This window comes from Arachis ipaensis, chromosome B2, assembly GCF_059453495.1.
Source record: "Arachis ipaensis isolate K30076 ecotype BB chromosome B2, ASM5945349v1, whole genome shotgun sequence".
Taxonomy (NCBI): domain Eukaryota; kingdom Viridiplantae; phylum Streptophyta; class Magnoliopsida; order Fabales; family Fabaceae; genus Arachis; species Arachis ipaensis.
In genome coordinates, this window is record NC_142437.1 from 86395207 (window position 1) to 86416356 (window position 21150).

General features: G+C 35.9%; 2 protein-coding genes and 1 non-coding gene across 3 annotated transcripts; all 3 read left to right on the forward strand.

Moving 5' to 3' along the window:
• Positions 1-335: 335 nt before the first annotated feature.
• LOC148574706 (small nucleolar RNA R71) lies at positions 336-443 on the forward strand. The gene has a single exon (XR_015905963.1). It is a non-coding gene; the product is annotated as a small nucleolar RNA R71 (small nucleolar RNA).
• Positions 444-7217: 6774 nt separating this feature from the next.
• Positions 7218-8853, forward strand: LOC107628372 (uncharacterized). Its single transcript, XM_088505936.1, has 9 exons — positions 7218-7228; positions 7507-7578; positions 7685-7753; positions 7845-7916; positions 8004-8075; positions 8171-8242; positions 8332-8403; positions 8499-8570; positions 8787-8853. The coding sequence occupies exons 1-9, from the start codon at positions 7218-7220 to the stop codon at positions 8851-8853; spliced, it is 579 nt and encodes a 192-aa protein (XP_088362062.1).
• Positions 8854-8887: 34 nt separating this feature from the next.
• On the forward strand, positions 8888-9868 carry LOC110269240 (E3 ubiquitin-protein ligase AIRP2-like). The gene is made up of 4 exons (XM_088505937.1): positions 8888-8983; positions 9094-9160; positions 9253-9487; positions 9829-9868. Exons 1-4 carry the CDS (start codon positions 8888-8890, stop codon positions 9866-9868), a joined length of 438 nt encoding a protein of 145 aa, XP_088362063.1.
• Positions 9869-21150: the final 11282 nt, after the last annotated feature.

Below are 21150 nucleotides of genomic sequence, written 5' to 3' on the forward strand. Positions count from 1 at the left end.
TCATAAGAAGCCTCTTGAGTACTGTTGGATGCAGCTTGCATTCCATTCAGACTCTGAGAAATCATATTGACTTGCTGAGTCAATATTTTATTCTGAGCCAATATGGCATTCAGAGTATCAACTTCAAGAACTCCCTTCTTCATAGGCGTCCCATTACTCACAGGATTCCTTTCAGAAGTGTACATGAACTGGTTATTAGCAACCATGTCAATGAGTTCTTGAGCTTCTGCAGGCGTTTTCTTTAGGTGAATGGATCCACCTGCAGAAGTGTCCAGTGACATCCTTGATAGCTCAGATAAACCATCATAGAATATATCCAGGATGGTCCATTCTGAAAGCATGTCAGAAGGACACTTTTTGGTCAACTGTTTGTATCTTTCCCAAGCTTCATAGAGGGATTCACCTTCTTTTTGTCTGAAGGTTTGAACATCAGCTCTAAGCTTGCTCAGCATTTGAGGAGGAAAGTACTTGGCTAAGAAAGCCGTGACCAGCTTATCCCAAGAGTTCAGGCTGTCTTTGGGTTGAGAATCCAACCATAATCTAGCTCTGTCTCTTACAGCAAAAGGGAAAAGTATGAGCCTGTAGACTTCAGGATCTACTCCATTAGTCTTAACAGTATCACATATCTGCAAGAATTCAGTTAAGAACTGAAAAGGATCTTCAGATGGAAGTCCATGAAACTTGCAGTTCTGCTGCATCAGAGAAACTAATTGAGGTTTCAGCTCAAAGTTGTTTGCTCCAATGGCAGGAATGGAGATGCTTCTTCCATGTAAATTGGAATTAGGTGCAGTAAAGTCACCAAGCATCCTCCTTTCATTATTATTATTTTCGGCTGCCATCTCCTCTTCCTGTTCGAAAATTTCTGAAAGGTTATCTCTGGATTGTTATATTTTAGCTTCTCTTAATTTCCTTTTTAGAGTCCTTTCAGGTTCTGGATCTGCTTCCACAAGAATGTTCTTATCCTTACTCCTGCTCATATGACAAAGAAGAAGGCACAGAAAAATAATAATAATAATAGAGATCCTTTATACCACAGTATAGGGATCCCTGTGTGAGTAGAAGAAGAGGGGGAGATAAAGAATGTAATATAATGGAAGAAACACAACTGTGAGGATGGCAGAGATGTGAGATGAGATGTTAGGATATGAATGAATAAATAGAATAAGATGGGGGAGGGATAATTTAGTGATTTTTGAAAATAGTTTTTGAAAAATGTTAGTAATTTTCGAAAATTAAGATTTAAAAATTAAAAATTAAAATAATTAATAAATTAAAAGAAATTTTGAAAAAGGGAGAAGATATTTTCGAAAATTAGAGAGAGAGAGTTAGTTAGGTTGTTTTGAAAAAGTTAAGAAACAAACAAAAAGTTAGTTAGTTAGTTGAAACAAATTTTGAAAACCAATTTTTGAAAAGATAAGAAGTTAGGAAGTTAGAGAAGATATTTTGAAATCAAATTTTTGAAAAAGGTAAGAAGATATTTTTGAAAAGATATGATAGAAATTAGTTTTGAAAAAGATTTGATTTTTAAAATCACAATTAATGACTTGATTCACAAGAAATCACAAAATATGATTCTAGAACTTAAAGTTTGAATCTTTCTTAACAAGTAAGTAACAAACTTGAAATTTTTGAATCAAAACATTAATTGTTTATGTTATTTTCGAAAATTTGGTATAAAAATAAGAAAAAGATTTTTTTGAAAAATATTTTTTTTGAAATTTTTGAAAATAACTAAGAATTTTGAAAAAGATTTGATTTTTGAAAAAGATTTTGAAAAAGATAAGATTTTCAAATTGAAAATTTGATTTGACTCATGCGAAACAACTTGATTTTAAAAATTTTTGAAAAAGTCAATTCAAATTTTCGAATTTGATGAGAGAAAAAGGGAAAGATATTTTTTTGATTTTTGAATTTTTATGATGCAAGAGAAAAACACTAAAAAAATGCAATGCATGAAATTTTTAGATCAAAACAATGAATGCGTGCAAGAATGCTATGAATGTCAAGATGAACACCAAGAACACTATGAAGATTATGATGAACATCAAGAACACATTTTTGAAAAATTTTTTATGCAAAGAAAACATGTAAGACACCAAACTTAGAAATCTTTCATGTTTAGACTCTAAGAATTCAAGAATGCATATGATAAACATGAAAAGACACAAAACAAAAAATCATCAAGATCAAACAAGAAGACTTACCAAGAACAACTTGAAGATCATGAAGAACACTATGAATGCATGATATTTTCGAATAAATGCAAGATGCATATGCAATTGACACCAAACTTATAACATGACTCAAGACTCAAACAAGAAACATGAAATATTTTTTATTTTTGTGATTTTCTAAATTTTTTTGGATTTTTATTTTATATTTTTCGAAAAATTATTTTGAAAAAGAAAAATAAGGATTCTAAAATTTTTAATATGAATTCCAGGAATCTTGCATTCTTAGTCTAAAGCTTCAGTCCAGGAATTAGACGTGGCTTACTAGCCAGCCAAGCTTTCAATGAAAGCTTCGGTCCAAAACACTAGACATGGCCAATGGCCAGCCAAGCTTCAGCATGCAACATAAGAGAATATACTGCTCATTACTTATCGAAGTAACTTGCCTCTATGTTGATGGTTTGGAAGCCTCAGTCCAAAAGAATTAGACATGGCTTTATAGCCAGCCAGGCTTCACATGCTTCATGAAACACTAGAATTAATTCTTAAAAATTTTGAATAAATTTTTGAAAACATTTTTTATATTTTTTCGAAAACAGATGAGAAATTTTTAGAAATATTTTTGAAAAATTTTTGAAAATAAAATAAAAAGAAAATTACCTAATCTGAGCAACAAGATGAACCGTCAGTTGTCCAAACTCAAACAATCCCCGGCAACGGCGCCAAAAACTTGGTATACGAAATTGCTACTCAGGTTGTGAATTGTTGTTCGAAATTGATTCCCTGGCAATGGCACCAAAAACGGATACACAGGACCATGGTCTAAACATATCTTCACAACTTCGCATAACTAACCAGCAAGTGCACTGGGTCGTCCAAGTAATACCTTACGTGAGTAAGGGTCGAATCCCACGGAGATTGTCGGTATGAAGCAAGCTATGGTCACCTTGTAAATCTCAGTCAGGCGGATATCAAATGGTTATGGAGTTTTCGAAAATAATATAATAAAATAGGGATAGAAATACTTATGTAATTCATCGGTGAGAATTTCAGATAAGCGAATGGAGATGCTTTCGTTCCTCTGAACCTCTGCTTTCCTGCTATCTTCATCCAATCAGTCTTACTCCTTTCCATGGCTGGCTTTATGCAAGGGCATCACCGTTGTCAGTGGCTACATCCCCTCCTCTCAGTGAAAAATATGCTCACATGCTCTATCACAGCACGGCTAATCATCTGTCGGTTCTCGATCATGCTGGAATAGGATTCACCCTCCTTTTGCGTCTGTCACTAACGCCCAGCACTCGCGAGTTTGAAGCTCGTCACAGTCATTCAATCATTGAATCCTACTCGGAATACCACAGACAAGGTTTAGACTTTCCGGATTCTCTTGAATGCCGCCATCATTCTAGCTTACGCCACGAAGATTCTGGTTAGGAGATCTAAGAGATATTCATTCTAGCTTATTTCATGTAGAACGGAAGTGTTTGTCAAGCACGTGTTCATAGGGGAGAATGGTGATGAGCGTCACACATAATCATCACCTTCATCACGTTCTTGGGTGCGAATGGATATCTTAGAAGCGAAATAAGAAGAATTGAATAGAAAACAGTAGTACTTTGCATTAATCTTTGAGGAACAGCAAAGCTCCACACCTTAATCTATGGAGTGTAGAAACTCTACCGTTAAAAATACATAAGTGAAGGTCCAGGCATGGCCGAGATGGCCAGCCCCCTAAAACATGATCAATAGTCTCCTAAGATGAATAATGGATTAAAACTGAGACCAAAGATGGTCAAAAAGACTAGTAAAAGGTCCTATTTATAATAAACTAGTCATTAGGGATTACATGAGTAAGTAATTGATGCATAAATCCACTTCCTGGGCCCACTTGGTGTGTGTCTGGGCTGAGCTTGAGTGTTGCATGTGCAGAGGCCATTTGTGGAGTTGAACGCCAGCTTTTGTGCCAGTTTGGGCGTTCAACTCTGGTTTTGGCTCCTTTTCTGGCGCTGGACGCCAGATTTGGGTAGAAAGCTGGCGTTGAACGCCAGTTTACGTCGTCTATTCTTGGCCAAAGTATGGACTATTATATATTGCTGGAAAGCCCTGGATGTCTACTTTCCAACGCAATTGGAAGCGCGCCATTTCAAGTTCTGTAGCTCCAGAAAATCCATTTTGAGTGCAGGGAGGTCAGAATCCAACAGCATCAGCAGTCCTTCTTCAACTTCTGAATCTGATTTCTGCTCAAGTCCCTCAATTTCAGCCAGAAAATACCTGAAATCATAGAAAAACACACAAACTCATAGTAAAGTCCAGAAATGTGAATTTAACATAAAAACTAATGAAAACATCCCTAAAAGTAACTAGATTCTACTAAAAACATTTTAAAAACAATGCCAAAAAGCGTATAAATTATCCGCTCATCAGTTAACTTCCACGTTAACTTGGTTAACGTGGGAGCTAACATAAGAAGTGAGAGTTGTCGACAACGTTAGTGACATTCAACATCGTCACTAACGTTGGAAGCAACCACACAACCCCAAGGAGCCACGTTAACTTCTACGTTAACTTAGTTAACGTGGAAGCTAACGATGAGGAATGAATGATGAGCCAACGTTAGTTACAGTCAACATTGTCACTAACGTTGGGATGGCTAAGAATGGCCACGTTAGAAGCCACGTTAACCTAGTAAACGTGGACTCTAACGTGAGATCTAGGGGCACATTGGAACGTTAGTGACAATGTTGAGTGTCACTAACGTTCTCAAAGGTTGGCAAGGCCACGTTAGAAGCCACGTTAACCTAGTTAACGTGGGCTCTAACGTGAGGCAAAGGGGTACATTGGAACGTTAGTGAAAATGTTAAGTGTCACTAACGTTCTCGAACTTATACTTTCACTAAATGTTAACACCCCGAACGCCCTGAGCTAAAGTCTCTGCCCACTTAGCACTTTCTCTCTGCAAGTAAAGCGAAGCCCAAATGAAGAAAAGAACTACTTCAAACTCAAGATCCAAAGGCCCAAGACTTGAAGAGCAAACTAGAAGCTGAGAAGAGTAGTATATATAGGAGTAGCTTTGAATTGTTAAGGAGTTCTGGAGGCTGGAAAAGAGAACTACTCTCTGTATTTTACTTTCTCTGTAATTTCTAGTTCTATGATGTATTCTCCATCTTTATTTTCATTTTCTAGAGCTATGAACAACTAAACCCCTTTCATTGGGTTAGGGAGCTCTGTTGTAATTTGTTGGATCAATACTAATTTTCATTATTCTTCTTCTATCTTTTCTCTTGATTTTACTTGAAAGCTTTCGATCTTCATCCAATTGAGTAGTTATCTTGGAAGAGAAGCTATTCAAACTTGGATCTCTTTTGAACCTTGAAAGAGGAATGAAGAGATCAAGCTAGAATTACTTTCTCATGCTGGACCAAATTGGGTTTGGATGGGTATGTGACTATAACCCTCTCAATACTTGATTTGGGAAATGCATGTGGTATAATCAGTGACCATACTTCATCTCTTCTCATGAGAAATTGACCAAGGAATTGGCTATTGATCAAGATTTGATAGATTGATTTGCAAGAAATTATAATTCAATCACTTAAGATTGCCAAGGAGATCAATGAGTGCATTAATTGAGGAAGAGATGAAAATGAACTTGATCCGGAGAATTGCAACATCGATAAGCCCAATGAACTCCCCATCTCTGATCTTACCCATTCTCTTTAATTTCTGTCATTTACTTTTATGAGCAAATCTCCCATTCCCATTTACAAATTCTGCAATTTATTTTCAGTCATTTACTTCCAGTCCTTTAATTCTAGCATTTACTTTTCTGTTATTTACATTCCCACCATTTTATTTTCTGCAACTCTCAACCCAAATTCTGGATTCGCTCAACTAGAACATTCTTCTAATTAAAGTTGCTTGATCAATCAATCCCTGTGGGATTCGACCTCACTCTATTGTGAGTTTTTACTTGACGACAAATTCGGTACACTTGCCGAAGGGAGATTTGTTGAGAGACAAGTTTTTCCCGCATCACGTGTACAGTGCGTGTACGCGCCCATAAACGCGAAGCAACTATGAGAAATTTGATATCATTTCGAAGCCCCAGATGTTAGCTTTCCAACGCAACTAGAACCGCCTCATTTGAACCTCTGTAGCTCAAGTTATGGTCGATTGAGTGCGAAGAGGTCAGACTTGACAGCTTTGCGGTTCCTTCATTTCTTCATGAGTTCTCCCACTTTGCATGCTTCTCTCCTCACTTCTTCCATCCAATACTTGCCTTATGAACCTGAAATCACTCAACAAACACATCAAGGCATCGAATGGAATTAAAGTGAATTGAATTTAGCTATTTTAAGGCCTAAAAAACATGTTTTCACATTTCAGCACAAATCAAGGGGGAATTGCAAAACCATACTATTTCATTGAATAAATGTGGAAAAAGGTGATAAAATCCCCCAAATTAAGCGCAAGATAAACCACAAAATTGGAGTTTATCACTCACCAACCCTCATTTTACCCCAAATTTACCAACCCACATCTCTGCTGCTGGCGTCACGATTGCGCCACCGTCACTCTGTTTGCTCGCGCCGCCATCGCGCTCTATTGTTGCCGTGCCGCTATCGCTCCTCTTGCTCGTGCCGCCTATCACTCTGCTGCTACTGTGCCGCCGTCGCTCCTTCTCTCTATTGCCGCCCTCGCTCCTCCTACTTTGGTCCTTCTCCGCTCTCTCTCAATTGATGGATGCATTGTTGGAATTTCAGCAATCGCCATTACCGTTCATCTCCCTTCTGATCTTTCCCTCTACTTTTCTTTTTCTCAAATACCAAAAGGTTACTTCTTACTTTGCTCTAATCATAGCTCTCTTTTATTCTTTCTTTATTTCAGTTTCAAATTTTCTTTTTCTTCTTTTGTGTTTCCGACTTCTCCATCGGTTCCTGAGTTGAGAGCTCAATTCAATTCAATTCACCTCCGAAGTCATGTACGAGGTTCCTATTTGATTGTTTAGCGAATTTATTATTTTTGCATCGGTTTTGCTTCAGTTTCATGACGAAGCTGTATTTGGTGTCTCAGGATGGAAATGTAGAGTTGTGCTTCTATTGTGCCTGGTTTTTTGGTGGATAGAAAATTGGTAGATTTTATCCAAGACAGAGACATTTTATGTGTTTCTTCTCTGAACAAGTTTGTGTTTCTGGTTTCTTTGTATTTCTATCCTGAGACTGTTATCAAATGTGGCTTAAGTTTTTATGTGTGCTTGGCTACATTTTCTACAAAAATCTTATCAGCATTTTATGCATCCTCAGTCTGAACACTGAGCATTGTCTCTATGCTTTAGAACCCTTAAGCGCCTTAGTCTACCTGGAGCACTCCCACCTCAACTGGTCAAGCTACCTTTTCTTCAAGTGATGTATGAGCATCTTAACTTCTTTGCTTTGTTCCTTTTATATTCTTTCTAAATGTTCTATGCTTCTTTATTTTCATTTTTTTACTGATAGTTTTCCTTCTATCAACAGAGATTTTAGATACAATTGTTTAAATGGCACAATTCCAAAGGAATTGGCTTCAATGAATTTAACTTCCATGTGAGTCACTTTGAACTACTGAATCTCTGAACAAAATTTGTCATTATATTATTCTTATATTTGATTACATATTTCATATAACATGATGCAGCTCTCTTCTTGTGAATCACTTGTCAGGGGAAATTCCAAAACATCTAGGAAATATTACTACTCTCACATACCTGTATGTTTTGAGCTTTTAAGTCTATTCATTCATATAGTGTGCCTTTTTCAATATACACTGAAATGGTAGTTTTGAAACATTAATTAGGATGCTGGAAGCAAACAATTTTTCTGCAGTTGTTCCACCTGAACTTGGGAAGCTGATCAACTTGCAGACCTTGTAAGACCTTTGTTCCATTTGTACTTTTTAATGATATGATTTGTCTTGATTTTAATTATTTCTTAAAATATGTTTCTGAAATATTACCATTGAAGGGTACTGTCATCAAATCAGTTGACCGGGAACTTACCATCGGCACTTGCTGGGCTGCAAAATTTAACCGACTTGTGAGCTTTTCTGTTGTTTCTTCTCATCAGAACTCAAATTCTAATGATACTGTCATACTGATGTTTGCCATTGTTTTGTAACAATGCAGTAGGATAAGTAGTAACAACTTTACAGGAACCATACCTGATTTCATAAAGAACTGGAAATTTCTCCAAAGACTATGAGATTCTAATTCCTTTCCTTGCTAATATATTCACAATATTAAATATTTGTATTGTTCTAATTCTATATTCTTATCAATGTAAATTAATTAAGAGAAATGCATGGAAGTGGACTAGAAGGACCGATTCCATTGAGTATATCTCTATTGAAGAACTTACTTCAGTTGTGAGTATAACTATCTTTCTATATTCGTTTGATTCTTATCACTTTTCAATTTCGGATGGTGTGATTTTGATATGATTTCCAGATTTCTGGTTTTGTTTTTTTTTTTTTTTGGAAAACTAATTTAGTTTAAATGTTTAATTGAGTAGGAAATGGAAACAGTTTTTTGTTATTTTCGATGATGATTTTGTAATTTCATTTGAATTTGATATGTGACAGTGGTTCAACAGTTGTGGCTTATGGGAAGTTATTGGGTGAATTGAGAAAGCATGGGAAATGGAAATAGGCAAGGGAGGAGGAAGAAGAGGAGTTTGAAGAACATGATGTTGTGCCTGTGCTCAGGGGAGCAGTTGAGGAGAGAAGGAAGCATGGATGAGATAGCAGTTCCTTCGTCATCGGATTCTCTGGAGCATTTGGCTTGTTAAGAATCCTAATTTACAAGGTAGAGACATTGATTAGTTATTGGGATTTTTCATATTGAGCTGAGAAATTGGGATAGGCTAAAAAATTATTTCTCATGGTGCAGGTATATGTGGATGGAACAACTACCATGTCTACTCATGAAAGGAAAGCTAGCATTAGAGAATTCTATGGTATTTGTTCCTCTATTTTGTTCTATGATAAGTTGTTTTGCATCTTTGTGTCAGTTAATTTAGCTAATTTGTTGAGTTTTTATATTGATCAGTGGTAATTTATCCGTCTTTGTTACAACTTCAAAAAGGGGTTACAGATTCAGAGGATAAGAAACAGAAGGTTATTTGTATGGAGAGGTATCGAAAAAGAGACAATGAGGATCATCAACAACATTCTGATATAGACACTGAAAGAGAAGAAGAATGTGGAATATGCATAGAAGTGAATAGTAAGATTGTGTTGCCTAACTGCATCCATGCTATGTGCCTGAAATGTTACCGTGAATGGTACTCACTCTTTCTTGGTTGCTATTGCATCATGATTCTTTGTACTTCTCCATCAATATATTTTTGGAGTTGAATGTTATTTGGCAGTGTTTAGGGTGCTTTCATGCTTAGTTGTTGATTAGCACTAGAATATTGTTATGAGAAAGAAGGCAATGAAGGGCAATATTGACTACAATATTGGTGCTTAAGTTGTTTGCAATATATTCTTACACGATTCATCAAAAACATTGTCTTCAATTTTAGATATCCATTATCATCATCCGATTGAAATTTGGTTCGATACATGATAATATATCTACTTAGTGTTTTGGGTCTTTACATTGATCATTCTTTTGCAATAGTAATGGTTCATCATTGGATGCAATAGCAGATACTGACTGATGTAGTTAGTGGTACTTAGTGGATTGCAATTTAAATGAATATAAGTCTTAGTTTAGTTATTTATTTGTTCTTGATTCTTTATATTAGAGGATTATTTATTATTTTGATAAGTTTGTAAATTTATTATCTAATATTAAAAGTTTATTTGTATTAATTATTTACTATTTTATTTCTATATTTAAAAGTTTATTTACATTAATTGTTTACTATTTTTTAAATAGAAAAAAATAATTAAAACATATAACTATTAAAATCGACGGTAGAGTTGTCACTTTTTAAGTTTAAAATAGACAAAAAAAACAAAATATAGACACAGAATTTGTCGGTATCTAAATAATTAAATCGACGGCAATTGTGTCGATTTTATTAAATCAAATATCGACGGCAACGTCGTCGATTTTATTAAGCATATTATAGATGAAAATGTTGTCAATTTTATTGACTCAAATATCGACGAAAATGGCATCGATTTTATATAATAATATCGACAGCAACGTTGTTGATTTTAATAAGTTAAAATTTCCAAACTCATATTATAGATAGAAACGCTGTCGATTTTATTAAATTATTATCGACGGCTTGGCAAGCCGTCAATTTTATTAGAATTTTGAAAAATTGACAAGCTTAATAGCGACCACCTCCGCCGTCCATTTTGCCGTCAAATTTTAATATTATTGACGGTTTAGCTGTCGATTTGGCCATCGATTTTAACGATGTTTCTTGTAGTGAAGTATTGGGAAGCTAGCATGACTATTGTTGCTTAATTCCATTTGAATTTGTTTAATTGAAGTTTTTATCTAGGACATTTTTCTGAAATTTTTGAAATCATAAAAACCTTGAAGAAGCAAATGCAATTAAGGCAAGAAAAGAAAAAGGGAAAGAATGAGAAAGCTGAAGGTTCTGAGTACCAATGACAATTCATTGGTTAAGTACTTGTGGTGTTTACGTATCAAGCAAAAAGCTTGAAAACAAAACACTTAGAGTCAAGGCTAGGCTCAAGTGCAAAGCACTCCCTCAAAGCTCAAGGCTCTGAGCATCAATGATTAAAGAGAAAAGAAAAGAAATAAAATGAGTTAAAAGAGTCCTCTAATTAAATGCTTGTGGTGCTTATGTATCAAGTGGTAATACTTGAAAACAAAGAATTTAGAGTCGTAGCTTTGCTTTTAACTCATGGTGCAAAGCACCCAAAAAGCTAAGCCAAGAAAGAAATGAAAAGCGTGTTTCAAGGAAGAAATAGAAAGAAAAGATTTCATAAAGTGAGCTAGATAGAAGCATCAATTATTTGAATTTCTTTTGTGATTGTTGCATGCATAGAAAACTAGCTAACCATGAACATTACACTGCTATTCTTCTTACCTCGGATTGTTAAACCTTATTGCATGATTCTCTTCTTGCTTGGGGACAAGCAATATTTAAGTTTGGTGTTGTGATGCCAGGGCATCATGGCTTGTTTTTCTAAGATTTGTCACCTTTAATTTTAACTTATCATGCTTAATTATTGAGTATTTTTGTGCTTAAATCATATATTACTTTTAATTCTTTGATTTGGTTTGAATTTGTAGAAATTGGTGGAAAAGGAAGGAAAAAGCACAAAACAAGCATAAAAGAAGGAAGGAGCTTAAAAGGTGAAGCAGAGAAAAGAAGAAGCAGAGGGAAGACCCACGTGGGCACTAACATAGACCAAAGGAGAAAAAGCCAAGTTAGTGGCAAAGTTAATGCCACTAACATGGGAGAAGGGAGCAAGATGGGACGTTAATGGTGAAGTTAACACCATTAACGTGAGCAAGGCAAAGGAAGACCCACGTTAATGGCCACGTTAATGCCACTAACGTGAGCCCTTAACATAGAGAATGAAGCAGCATGGGAATTTAGTGGTGATGTTAACACCACTAACTTGAGCAAAGAAAGGAAGGCCTACATTAGTGGCCACGTTAGTGCCACTAACGTAGGCACTAACTGGGGCAACATCTCACCTGGCAGCCTGACCATGTCTTCTTCAAACAAGAATAACTTGAGCCACAAAGATCCAAATGATATGATTCCAGTGGCATTGGAAAGTAGGAATTCAGAGCTTTCTAAGAATATATGGAACTACATGGTGGACACTAAATTTCAGGGAGAAAAACTGCCCCGAAAGTGCAAAGATGAACATGGTATCAACTTGTAGTAAGGCCAGCTGACCTCTTCACCTTCCAAGAAGTGTAACTCGAGATTTAGAGATCCAAATGATGCGCTTCTAATAGAAATGGAAAGTAGACATTCAGAGCTTTTCAACAATATATAATAGTATGGGGTGGACATTAAGTTTAAGCTTCAGAACCTGGCATTATTAACCCCCTTAACGTTGACGTTAGTGGCCACGTTAGTGCCACTAACGCCAGCGACAATGCCAACAACCCTATCCCCTTCAACGGAGCATAACTTGAGTTACAGAGAACCAATTGAGGTGATTTCAGTTGCGTTAGAAAGATGACATTCAGAACCTTTCAATGATATATAATAGTCTATAGTGGGCATGAAATTGGAGCACAAACAATAGGCATCTTTAAGCCCAAAAACACCAATTGGGTAGCAAGTGTAATGTTAATGCCACTAACTTCAGCACTAAAGCCACACTTGTAGCGTTAGTGTGGCTAACGGTAGCACTAACGCTAGGACTTGGACCTCAATTTGATTCACTTATCTCTCAAGTCCACTTCAAAGTTCAAGCAAGCAAGCCCACAATTCTCAACCAATGAAGGCCACAAGAAGCATCTAGAATAGGAATTTTCATTTAAATGTAATTTGCTTTTAATTTCATTTTATTTTATAATTTAGGAAAGCCTTGACAAAGGCCTTAGTTTCATAGAAAGAGGAGCACTTATTCTGCAGAGAGGGGTCTTCGGACTCCCTCATCCATACTTCTCCTCCATTTCTTTTTTACTTTGTAAATAATTTTAGTTATGAATTACTAACTCTTTCCATTAGAAAAGAGAGCTCTATTGTTTTTCAATGGATCATTAATAGTTTTCATTCTTCTTCTTCTTTCTTTTCTCTTGATTTGCTTGAAAGCTTTCGATCTTTATCCTATTGAGCAATTATCTCGGAAGAGAAATTGCTCATACTTGGATTTCCTTTGAACCTTGGAAGAGGAATGAGTAAATCATTCTAGAAATGCTTTTTCACATCGGATTAGGTTGGGGGTTTGATGGATATAGTGACATGTAATCCTACCAATACTTTGATCTATGAAAGTGTGTGGTATAATCAGTAACCAAACTTCATCTCTTCCCATGAGCAATTAGATCAAGGAATTGGGCAATTGTTCAAGCTTAGAGAGATTGGATTGCCAAGGAATTGGGATTCAATCACCTAAGATTGCCAAGAGATCAATGAATGCATTGATTGAGGAAGAGATGAAGATGAACTTGATCCGAAGAATTCAATATCTCTCTATCCCAATGCTTTTCTTTTCTTTTACTTCTAGCTATTTACTTTCTTGTACTTTTTTTTCTTGTATTTTACTTTCCCGTACTTTACTTTTCTTGCTCTTTTATTTTCCAGCACTTTACTTTTCATGCTATTTACTTTCTTGCACTTTATAGCTTCTCTTTTCTTTTATGCAATTTACATTTCCTGTTGATTACTATCTCAATTATGCTTGTCTAACTAGAATAATCAATCAACTATTGCTTGCTTAATCCATTAATCTCTGTGGGATTTGACCTCACTCTTGTGAGTTTTTACTTGACAACAATTCGGTATACATGCCGAAGGAAATTTTCTTGAGAGACAAGATTTTGTGCATCAGACTCGTAAAAAAACTCATGTAGAGAAAGGGACATACCCAATCTCATTGGGATGAAGAACGACAATACATCATTGAAGAGAATCAAACATATATTGAAATAGAAACAGTAATATTATTAATCCATAGGAATCAGCAGAGCTCCTAACCTTAACCTAGGATGTTTAGTTGCTCATAATTTACAGAAAAAACTTAGATGTAAAGTATGATACACGTTCCTGATTGATTGATAGACCTAAGTGATCTCCCCTTTATATAGGAGATGCTAACCCTAAAAGATGTTAATTTAAAATTAAAAAGTACAAAGATAAACTAAACTAAGCAAAAGAGTGCGAAAATCCACTTTGGGCCCACTTTGGTCTTGTGCTCGTCTTAAGTGGTGCACGAATTCCCACACTTCGTACAACTGAACCAGCAAGTGCAATGGGTCATCCAAGTAATACCTGAGCGAGTCAGGGTCGATCCCACGAGGATTGTGGTTTGAAGAAAGCTATGGTTATCTTGTAGATCTTAGTCAGGCAGATAGAAGAAGTAGATATATTATTTAAAGTGTATAAAATTGGAATAAGATGGAATTACGATATTTGACTATAACCAGTGATAAGAAGATGGTTAAGGATTGGAGATGCTTTGTTCTTCTGGATAACTCTGGTTTTACTATCTTCTTCAACTGTGACTGATTTCTTCTATGGCAGGCTGTATGTGATCAACGTCGGTTGAGAGGTCGCCAATGCTCCTCCAGATCTGAACCCCAGGGTTAGTGTGGATCTATTCTGATCGAGGGTGAAGCTCCTGCAGTCCATTCTCCTTAATGATCCTACTCAAAATGCCATAGACAAGGTCGAATCTTCTGGATCAAAGGATGCTGTACCTTTGGATTCTAGTCTCTACCAAAAAAACTCTAATCTCCCCATACCTCGACTGAACTGATATTTCGAGAAGTGTCCAAGGAAGTTGTAGATTAGCCATCTAAGAGATGTATAATCAAGCTAGTGGTTCATCATTGTCCGATGAAAGACGCACTCTGAACCCATGTAGAATGAGATAACCTTGTTCCAATTCAACGCATTCTTAATGATGAAGAACGAAGATACATCTTAGAATCGAGAATCAAACACGGATTGAAAAGAAACAGTAATACTTTTATTGATCTATAAAACTCAGCAGAGCTCCTCCCCTCAATCTAGGAGGTTTAGAAACTCATATTGATAGAAGATACAATATGAAAAATGTGTAAAGTGTCTAAGAGATCTGAATAGTGTCAAAATTCTCAAATAAATACAAGACAAATGACTAAGGATTACATAAGAAGGGTAAAACAGTCTTTTAGTGCCAAAATCCACTTCTGGGGCCCACTTGGTGAGTGTTAGGGATGAGCTTTGATGAGATCTACGTGCTAGGAGGCCTCTAGGGTGTTAAACACTGGCTAGGGGGTCCTTTATGGGCGTTGGTCACTGGTCTCTTCTCCTTTGGGCGCTGGATGCCAGAATAGGGCAGGAGGCTGGCGTTGAACGCTAGTTTTGGGCCTTCAATTCTGAAGCAAAGAATAGACTATTATACATTTCTGGAAATCTCTAGATGTCAGCTTTTATAGCCGTTGAGAACGCTCTATTTGGACTTCTGTAGCCCTAGAAAAGCTCTTTTGAATGCAAGGAGGTCAGATCTGGATAGCATCTGCAGTGCTTTCTCTGTCTCTGAATTAGACTTTTGCTAACTTTTGCTCCAGCTCCTCAATTTCATCCAGAAAAATACCTGAAATTGCATAAAAATACACAAACTCAAAGTTGAATCTAAAAATGTGAATTTAACACTAAAACCTATGAAAATATAATAAAAACTAAACAAAACATGATAAAAACTATATGAAAATGATGCCAAAAAGCGTATAAAATATCGGCTCATCACTAAGCCTGGCATCCAACTTGGAGAACTGGTGTTGAACGCCAGTTGGGGGGTGGACTCGTGCTCCCTTGGTCCCTTAGTGGCATTGAACGCCAGCTTTGGGCGTTCAACGCTAGGCATGCTCCCTTTGGGGCGTTGAACTCCAGATGTGGGCATTCAATGCCAGTTATGGACAATGATCTGGAAGAGAACTATAGACTATCATATATTGCTAGAAATTTCTGAAAGTTAGCTTTCCTACGCCATTGAAAGCGCATCAATAGGACCACTGTAGCTCAAAATATACTCGTTGGAGTGCATGGAGGTCAGGACTTGATAGCATCTGCTATCCTTTCTTCAGCTTTAAGCAAGACTTTGCCAACCTTGCTGATTTTTCCCAGATATCACCTAAAATCACAGGAAAAACACAAAAACTGAAAGTAGCATCAAAAATTGAATTTTTCACTAAAACTTACAAAAACATACTAAAATTAATAAAATTTAACTAAAAACCATATGAAAATAAAATGAAAAAGCGTATAGGAAATCCACTTATCAAGTGAGTTGAAGAATTGTTTCATGAAGTTTCAGTGAGTGAAGTGATAGTAACAATGGGATTAATTCTTATTGATGTGATCATCTATGGGGTTTCAGTGCTCATTTGGCCTGCAATTGAAAGTCTTAAGACTTAGGACTTCCATCCGGATTATATTATAGATGTCTCTTTATAAATTTTCACCTTGAAGACAGCTTCTCCCTTTTCTTTCTTGTTGTGGTAGTTATTTTCTTTTCATATTTTTTTGGGGGTATTTGCACTTGGCTTTGACTCTAAATGTTCATCTCAAGACAGCTTTTTAAGATGAGTTTTCAATCGACACTCTTGAACCAGTTGGTTCAAGGTATCAGGTGCGCACCCCTCAGATTTACTTGCTTAAACCTCTCTCCTTGACATAGCAATACCACAAGCACTTAACTAGAAAATTCTTTTGAGTTTTATTTCTTTTTTTATCCTTCCAAGTCATTGGTGCTTAGAGCCTTGGGCCTTTCTCTTGTTCTTTGTTTTTTTTTTCTTCTTTTTGTCTTTTCTTACTATTTTAAGGCTCTATAGATTTTGAGGTTGTCCATAATATTTCTCTAAACTTCATTCCCCTGTCTTTGAGCTCCCCATGCAGGTTTTTACAAACATGCAACCCACTATATAATCATACTAGCAGACTTCCACTTTTTTTAATCTTACTTGCCCCAAAATTAAAAAATTTTCTTCAACTTTTCCATTCAAAAGCTATTTGTTACACGTTTAAGGATATTGGGTACAAGTAATTTCAAAAAGTAAGGTGATGTGAGGAGGAATAGAATCATGATTATAAACTAAAAATAGATATAAGATATGAGGAATTAAAGATCAAAGACAAAGTTATCTCCCTCTTGTATCTTCTTTTATTCTTCTAGGCTATGTTCCACGTAGCCTCCAACACCAAACTTAGAGTAGTTGCTTGTCCTCAAGCAACAAAGAAAAAACTTGGGTGGTGAAATTATGTTGAATGATCATGATTATTCATAAATGTAATGGATGCATGAGCATATGTAAATAAACTAAATTAAACAAAAAATATACTAAGATAAAGGATACCAATGATTGAGTTGTCTCCCAATAAGCATTCTTTTAATGTCACTAGCTTGATGTGTTGCTCTTGTTTATGGTGGAAATTGACATGGTGCTTTAACTCCTCCCCTTTCACTGTGAACTTGCATCCTTTGCCTTCATCTATGAGCACAATGTGTTCAAGAGAAAGGATTTTGTTTACTGTGTAGGGTCCTGACCATGTGTTGGATTTTTCTGGAAATATCCATGATGGTGGATGGAATTATAGCACTCTTTACCTTGGTTCAAAATTTCTTGTAGGGGTTCTCTTATTTTTCCACCATTTAGTCTTTTTTAGAGTCTTTCTTTTCTCCTTACTTGGTGATGCATGCTTAACCTTAGGAGAGGTCTTGTTGGTACCTAGAGAAGTAGTCTTAATAGTTAGGATTAGGGGTGGTGGCCTATCACTTTTCTCTTCTTTGATGGTTGTGTTTTTCATTGGTTGTACCACTGCTACTTCTTCTCTCCTTCTTTCATGGAGTTGGAACTTTCAGAGGCATGTTAGCAGTGGTTTTTTGAATACTTGGATCAATTGATTCAATCCTTATGCAATTCTCTCTCTCACTTGAACCTTGCACACCCTTGAAAACATGGAAACCTATGTGCTCATCAAGCACCCTCAACATGAGTTCACCCTTTTCGACATCAATGTGGGCTCTTCTAGTGGCTAGGAATAGTCTTACTAGAATGATAGAGGCATTTTCATCTTTCTCCATATCAAGAATAACAAAATTTGTTGGGAGAAAAAAGGTTCCCACCTTGACCAAGATATTCTCAAGTACTCTATGTGCATACTTCATTTATTTATCTACCGTTTGTAGAGTTATCCTTGTTGGTTTTACTTCTTTGATTTATAGCTTCTTCATCACGGACAATGGCATCAGATTAATGCTTAACCCTAGATCACATAGTTCTTTCTCAAAGAGTGTATTTTCAATGGTGCAAGGGATTTGAAAACTTCTAGGATATTTCATCTTCTTTGGCCAATTCCTTTGAATAATTGCGCTATATTCCTTAGTTATCACCACTGTCTCATCTTCCCTCAAGGTTTTCTTGGATAGCAACTCCTTCATGAATTTGGTGTAGAGAGACATTTGCTCCAAGGCTTCTATAAAGGGAATGTTGATTTGAAACTTCCTAAACACCTCCAAGATTTTGGAGTATTGCTTTTCCTTGTTCTTCCTTGAGACTTTGAGGGAATGGGACTTTGGCTCATAAGGTGTCACTATTTCTTTCTCCTTTGGAGCCTCAGTTAGTGCCTTTGTGTCCTCATTCTCTTGCTTCTCCTCTACCTTTATGAATTTCTCGACTTGTTCCTCATTCTTCTTGTTAATCAATCTTCTACTCCTCAAGGTAATGGCCTTGCATTCCTCTGTAGGATTGGGATCTGTGTCACTTAGGAAGGTGTTGGGAGGTCTTGTTTCTAGTTGCTTAGCAATTTGTCCTACTTGCACCTCTAAGATTCTAATGAAAGCATCTTAGTTCTTGAAGTTAGCTCTTGTCTCATCTATAAAGGTTCCTAGTTTATTGCATGAAAGTGGAGGTTGATTGAGCTAATGTGGATATGGACTCAGATAGTTTCTCTATGGCATTGTTAAGAGAAGATAGCCTTTGGTGGATTTGTTGTTGCATAGGAGGAGCTTGTTGTTGATGTGGTGCAATGGAGCTTCTTTGTACTTGGTTTTCCCAACTAAAGTTTAGATGGTTTCTCCACCCCGGGTTGTATGCCTTTGAGAAAGGGTCATTCTATGGTAGTTTTGAGAATTTTCTCATGTAGTTCACTTGCTCTGTGAATGGTTGGTCTCTTTGTAATAGCTCACATTCTTCATCTTTGTGAACTCCTCCACATAAGTTACTGACAACAACTTGTGTTCCTACTACGGATACGTGCATGTTCCCCAATTGCTTTGTGAGTAAGGAGATTTGTTGAGACATCATCTTTTTTTGTGCCAAAATTGAGTCTGTTGCACTCAGCTCCATTACTCCTTTCTTCATTTGGTTGAGTACATGTATTGATTGTTAGCCACTATGTTAATTAATTTCAATGCTTCTTTGGTTGTTTTTCTATGTAAAGAACCCCCTTCCGAAGAGTCAAGCAAAGTTTTTGAGACATGAGAAATTCCATTATAGAATGTTTGGAGTTGTAACTAATCAGAAAACATGTCAAGAGGGTACTTTCTCAACATCTCTTCATATATTTCCCAAGCTTCATAAAGGGACTCTTTGGGTGAAGGTTCGGAGGTCATGTCTTAGCTTGGCCAACTTTTGTGCAGAAAGAATTTTGTTAAGAATTTATTAACCAAATCCTCCCATGTTGAAATAATGTCCAGTGGTTAGGGTTTGGAGCCATTGCTTGGCTCTATCCCTCACAGAGAATGGGAATAGCCTTAGCTTGATGGCTTCAGGAGAGACTTCATTCATCTTAACAGTGTCACATATCAATAGGAAGCTAGATATGTGTAAGTTTGGATCTTCTTAAGGACTGCCTCTAATTTGATTTTATTGCACTAATTAAATAAATGCGGACTTTAATTCAAAGTTATTTGCTTCCACATTGGGCCTCACTATGCTACTTCCACAGCTTTCAGAAGTGGGGTTGGTGAAGTCACCAAGAGTTCTGCTTGCATTGTTATTATTAGGCTCTACCATGATACTCTCTGCCTCCTCTTTAATTTCCTCTACTTCCTGATTTCTTAATTTCTTTCTTAATCACCAGAAGGTTAGTTCTATTTCAGGATCGAACTAAAGAAGCTCCTTGTCCTTATTGCATTTCATAAAACACACATACAACAAGAAAAAATAGAATTCCCAATGTCACAATGAAGGAAATTCTAGGTGAGGTAAAAAAAACAAAAAAAAGTCTAATTTAGAGAATCAATTAATTGGTTTATTGTCAATCTTAATTAATCATCAACAATGACGCCAAAAAATTGATGGTTTAAAAATAAACTCAGCAAGTGCATTGAATCGTATCAAGTAATACCAAGGTCAGTAGATATCATTTCCACGAGGATTAACAGACTGAGCAAGTAATGATTAATTAATTACTACTAATTAGACAAGTGAAAACAGAGGAATCAGAGAATTCAACGTGTAGTATAGGTAAAGTAAATAAGCGAGACAATGAGATAAAAAAACAATAATGATGTGAATGTCAAGGTTTTGGAGATGTTCACTCTATGAAAACAATCCTTATGCTATATTTATTTCGAGGCATGCAAAGATCAATTCACGACAAATCATAAATAATCAAATTCCAATTTCTTGGTAATTTGTTCTCTCTTAACTTAATTAACTGCTAATTCCTTAATCAATTATTCAAGAGGTTAAGCACAATTCTAATTTATATTCATATAAAATTCAAGCGTGATCCTAAGTTGAATCATATGTCACTTATTCAAACTAGTTCTAAACCAATTGAAGATCATGAGAAATTATAAAGTCGCATACTTTTTAAAACACTATTCCTAGTTGAGTTTAGAAAGTCATGAGAAAGAGTTTTCAAGCTAATTCCAAAATTAAATTTTCCAAAGTAATACTAGAATCCAAAACGGAGTAAGAATATTTTTCAATAATTCTAATCTTTATGGATGAAGAATGAAAACTCAATCATGAAATAGATCAAAGCATAAATCTCAAAATAAAATAAAAACTTAGATTAATAATCCATGAAAAGATAAACATAGCTCCTAAACTTAACAGAGGAGAGTTAGTTGCTCATGATGCAGGAAATAAAAAAATAGGGATTAGAATCGAGATAAGCTAATGTGTCCACCAAAAAACTCTTTTGACTTATTTATATTCTAACATAAACCTAATTTTTAATTCAAAACAAAATCAAATCAAATCTTTCCTAATCAATCTCAACTAAAAGTGATATTCTTCTTGAACTTTAAACTCAAAACTTGACAATTGCTCGCTTGAAATAATGGGACATGCAATTGATCTTTGGGTTTGGAGAGTTAGCGTGTC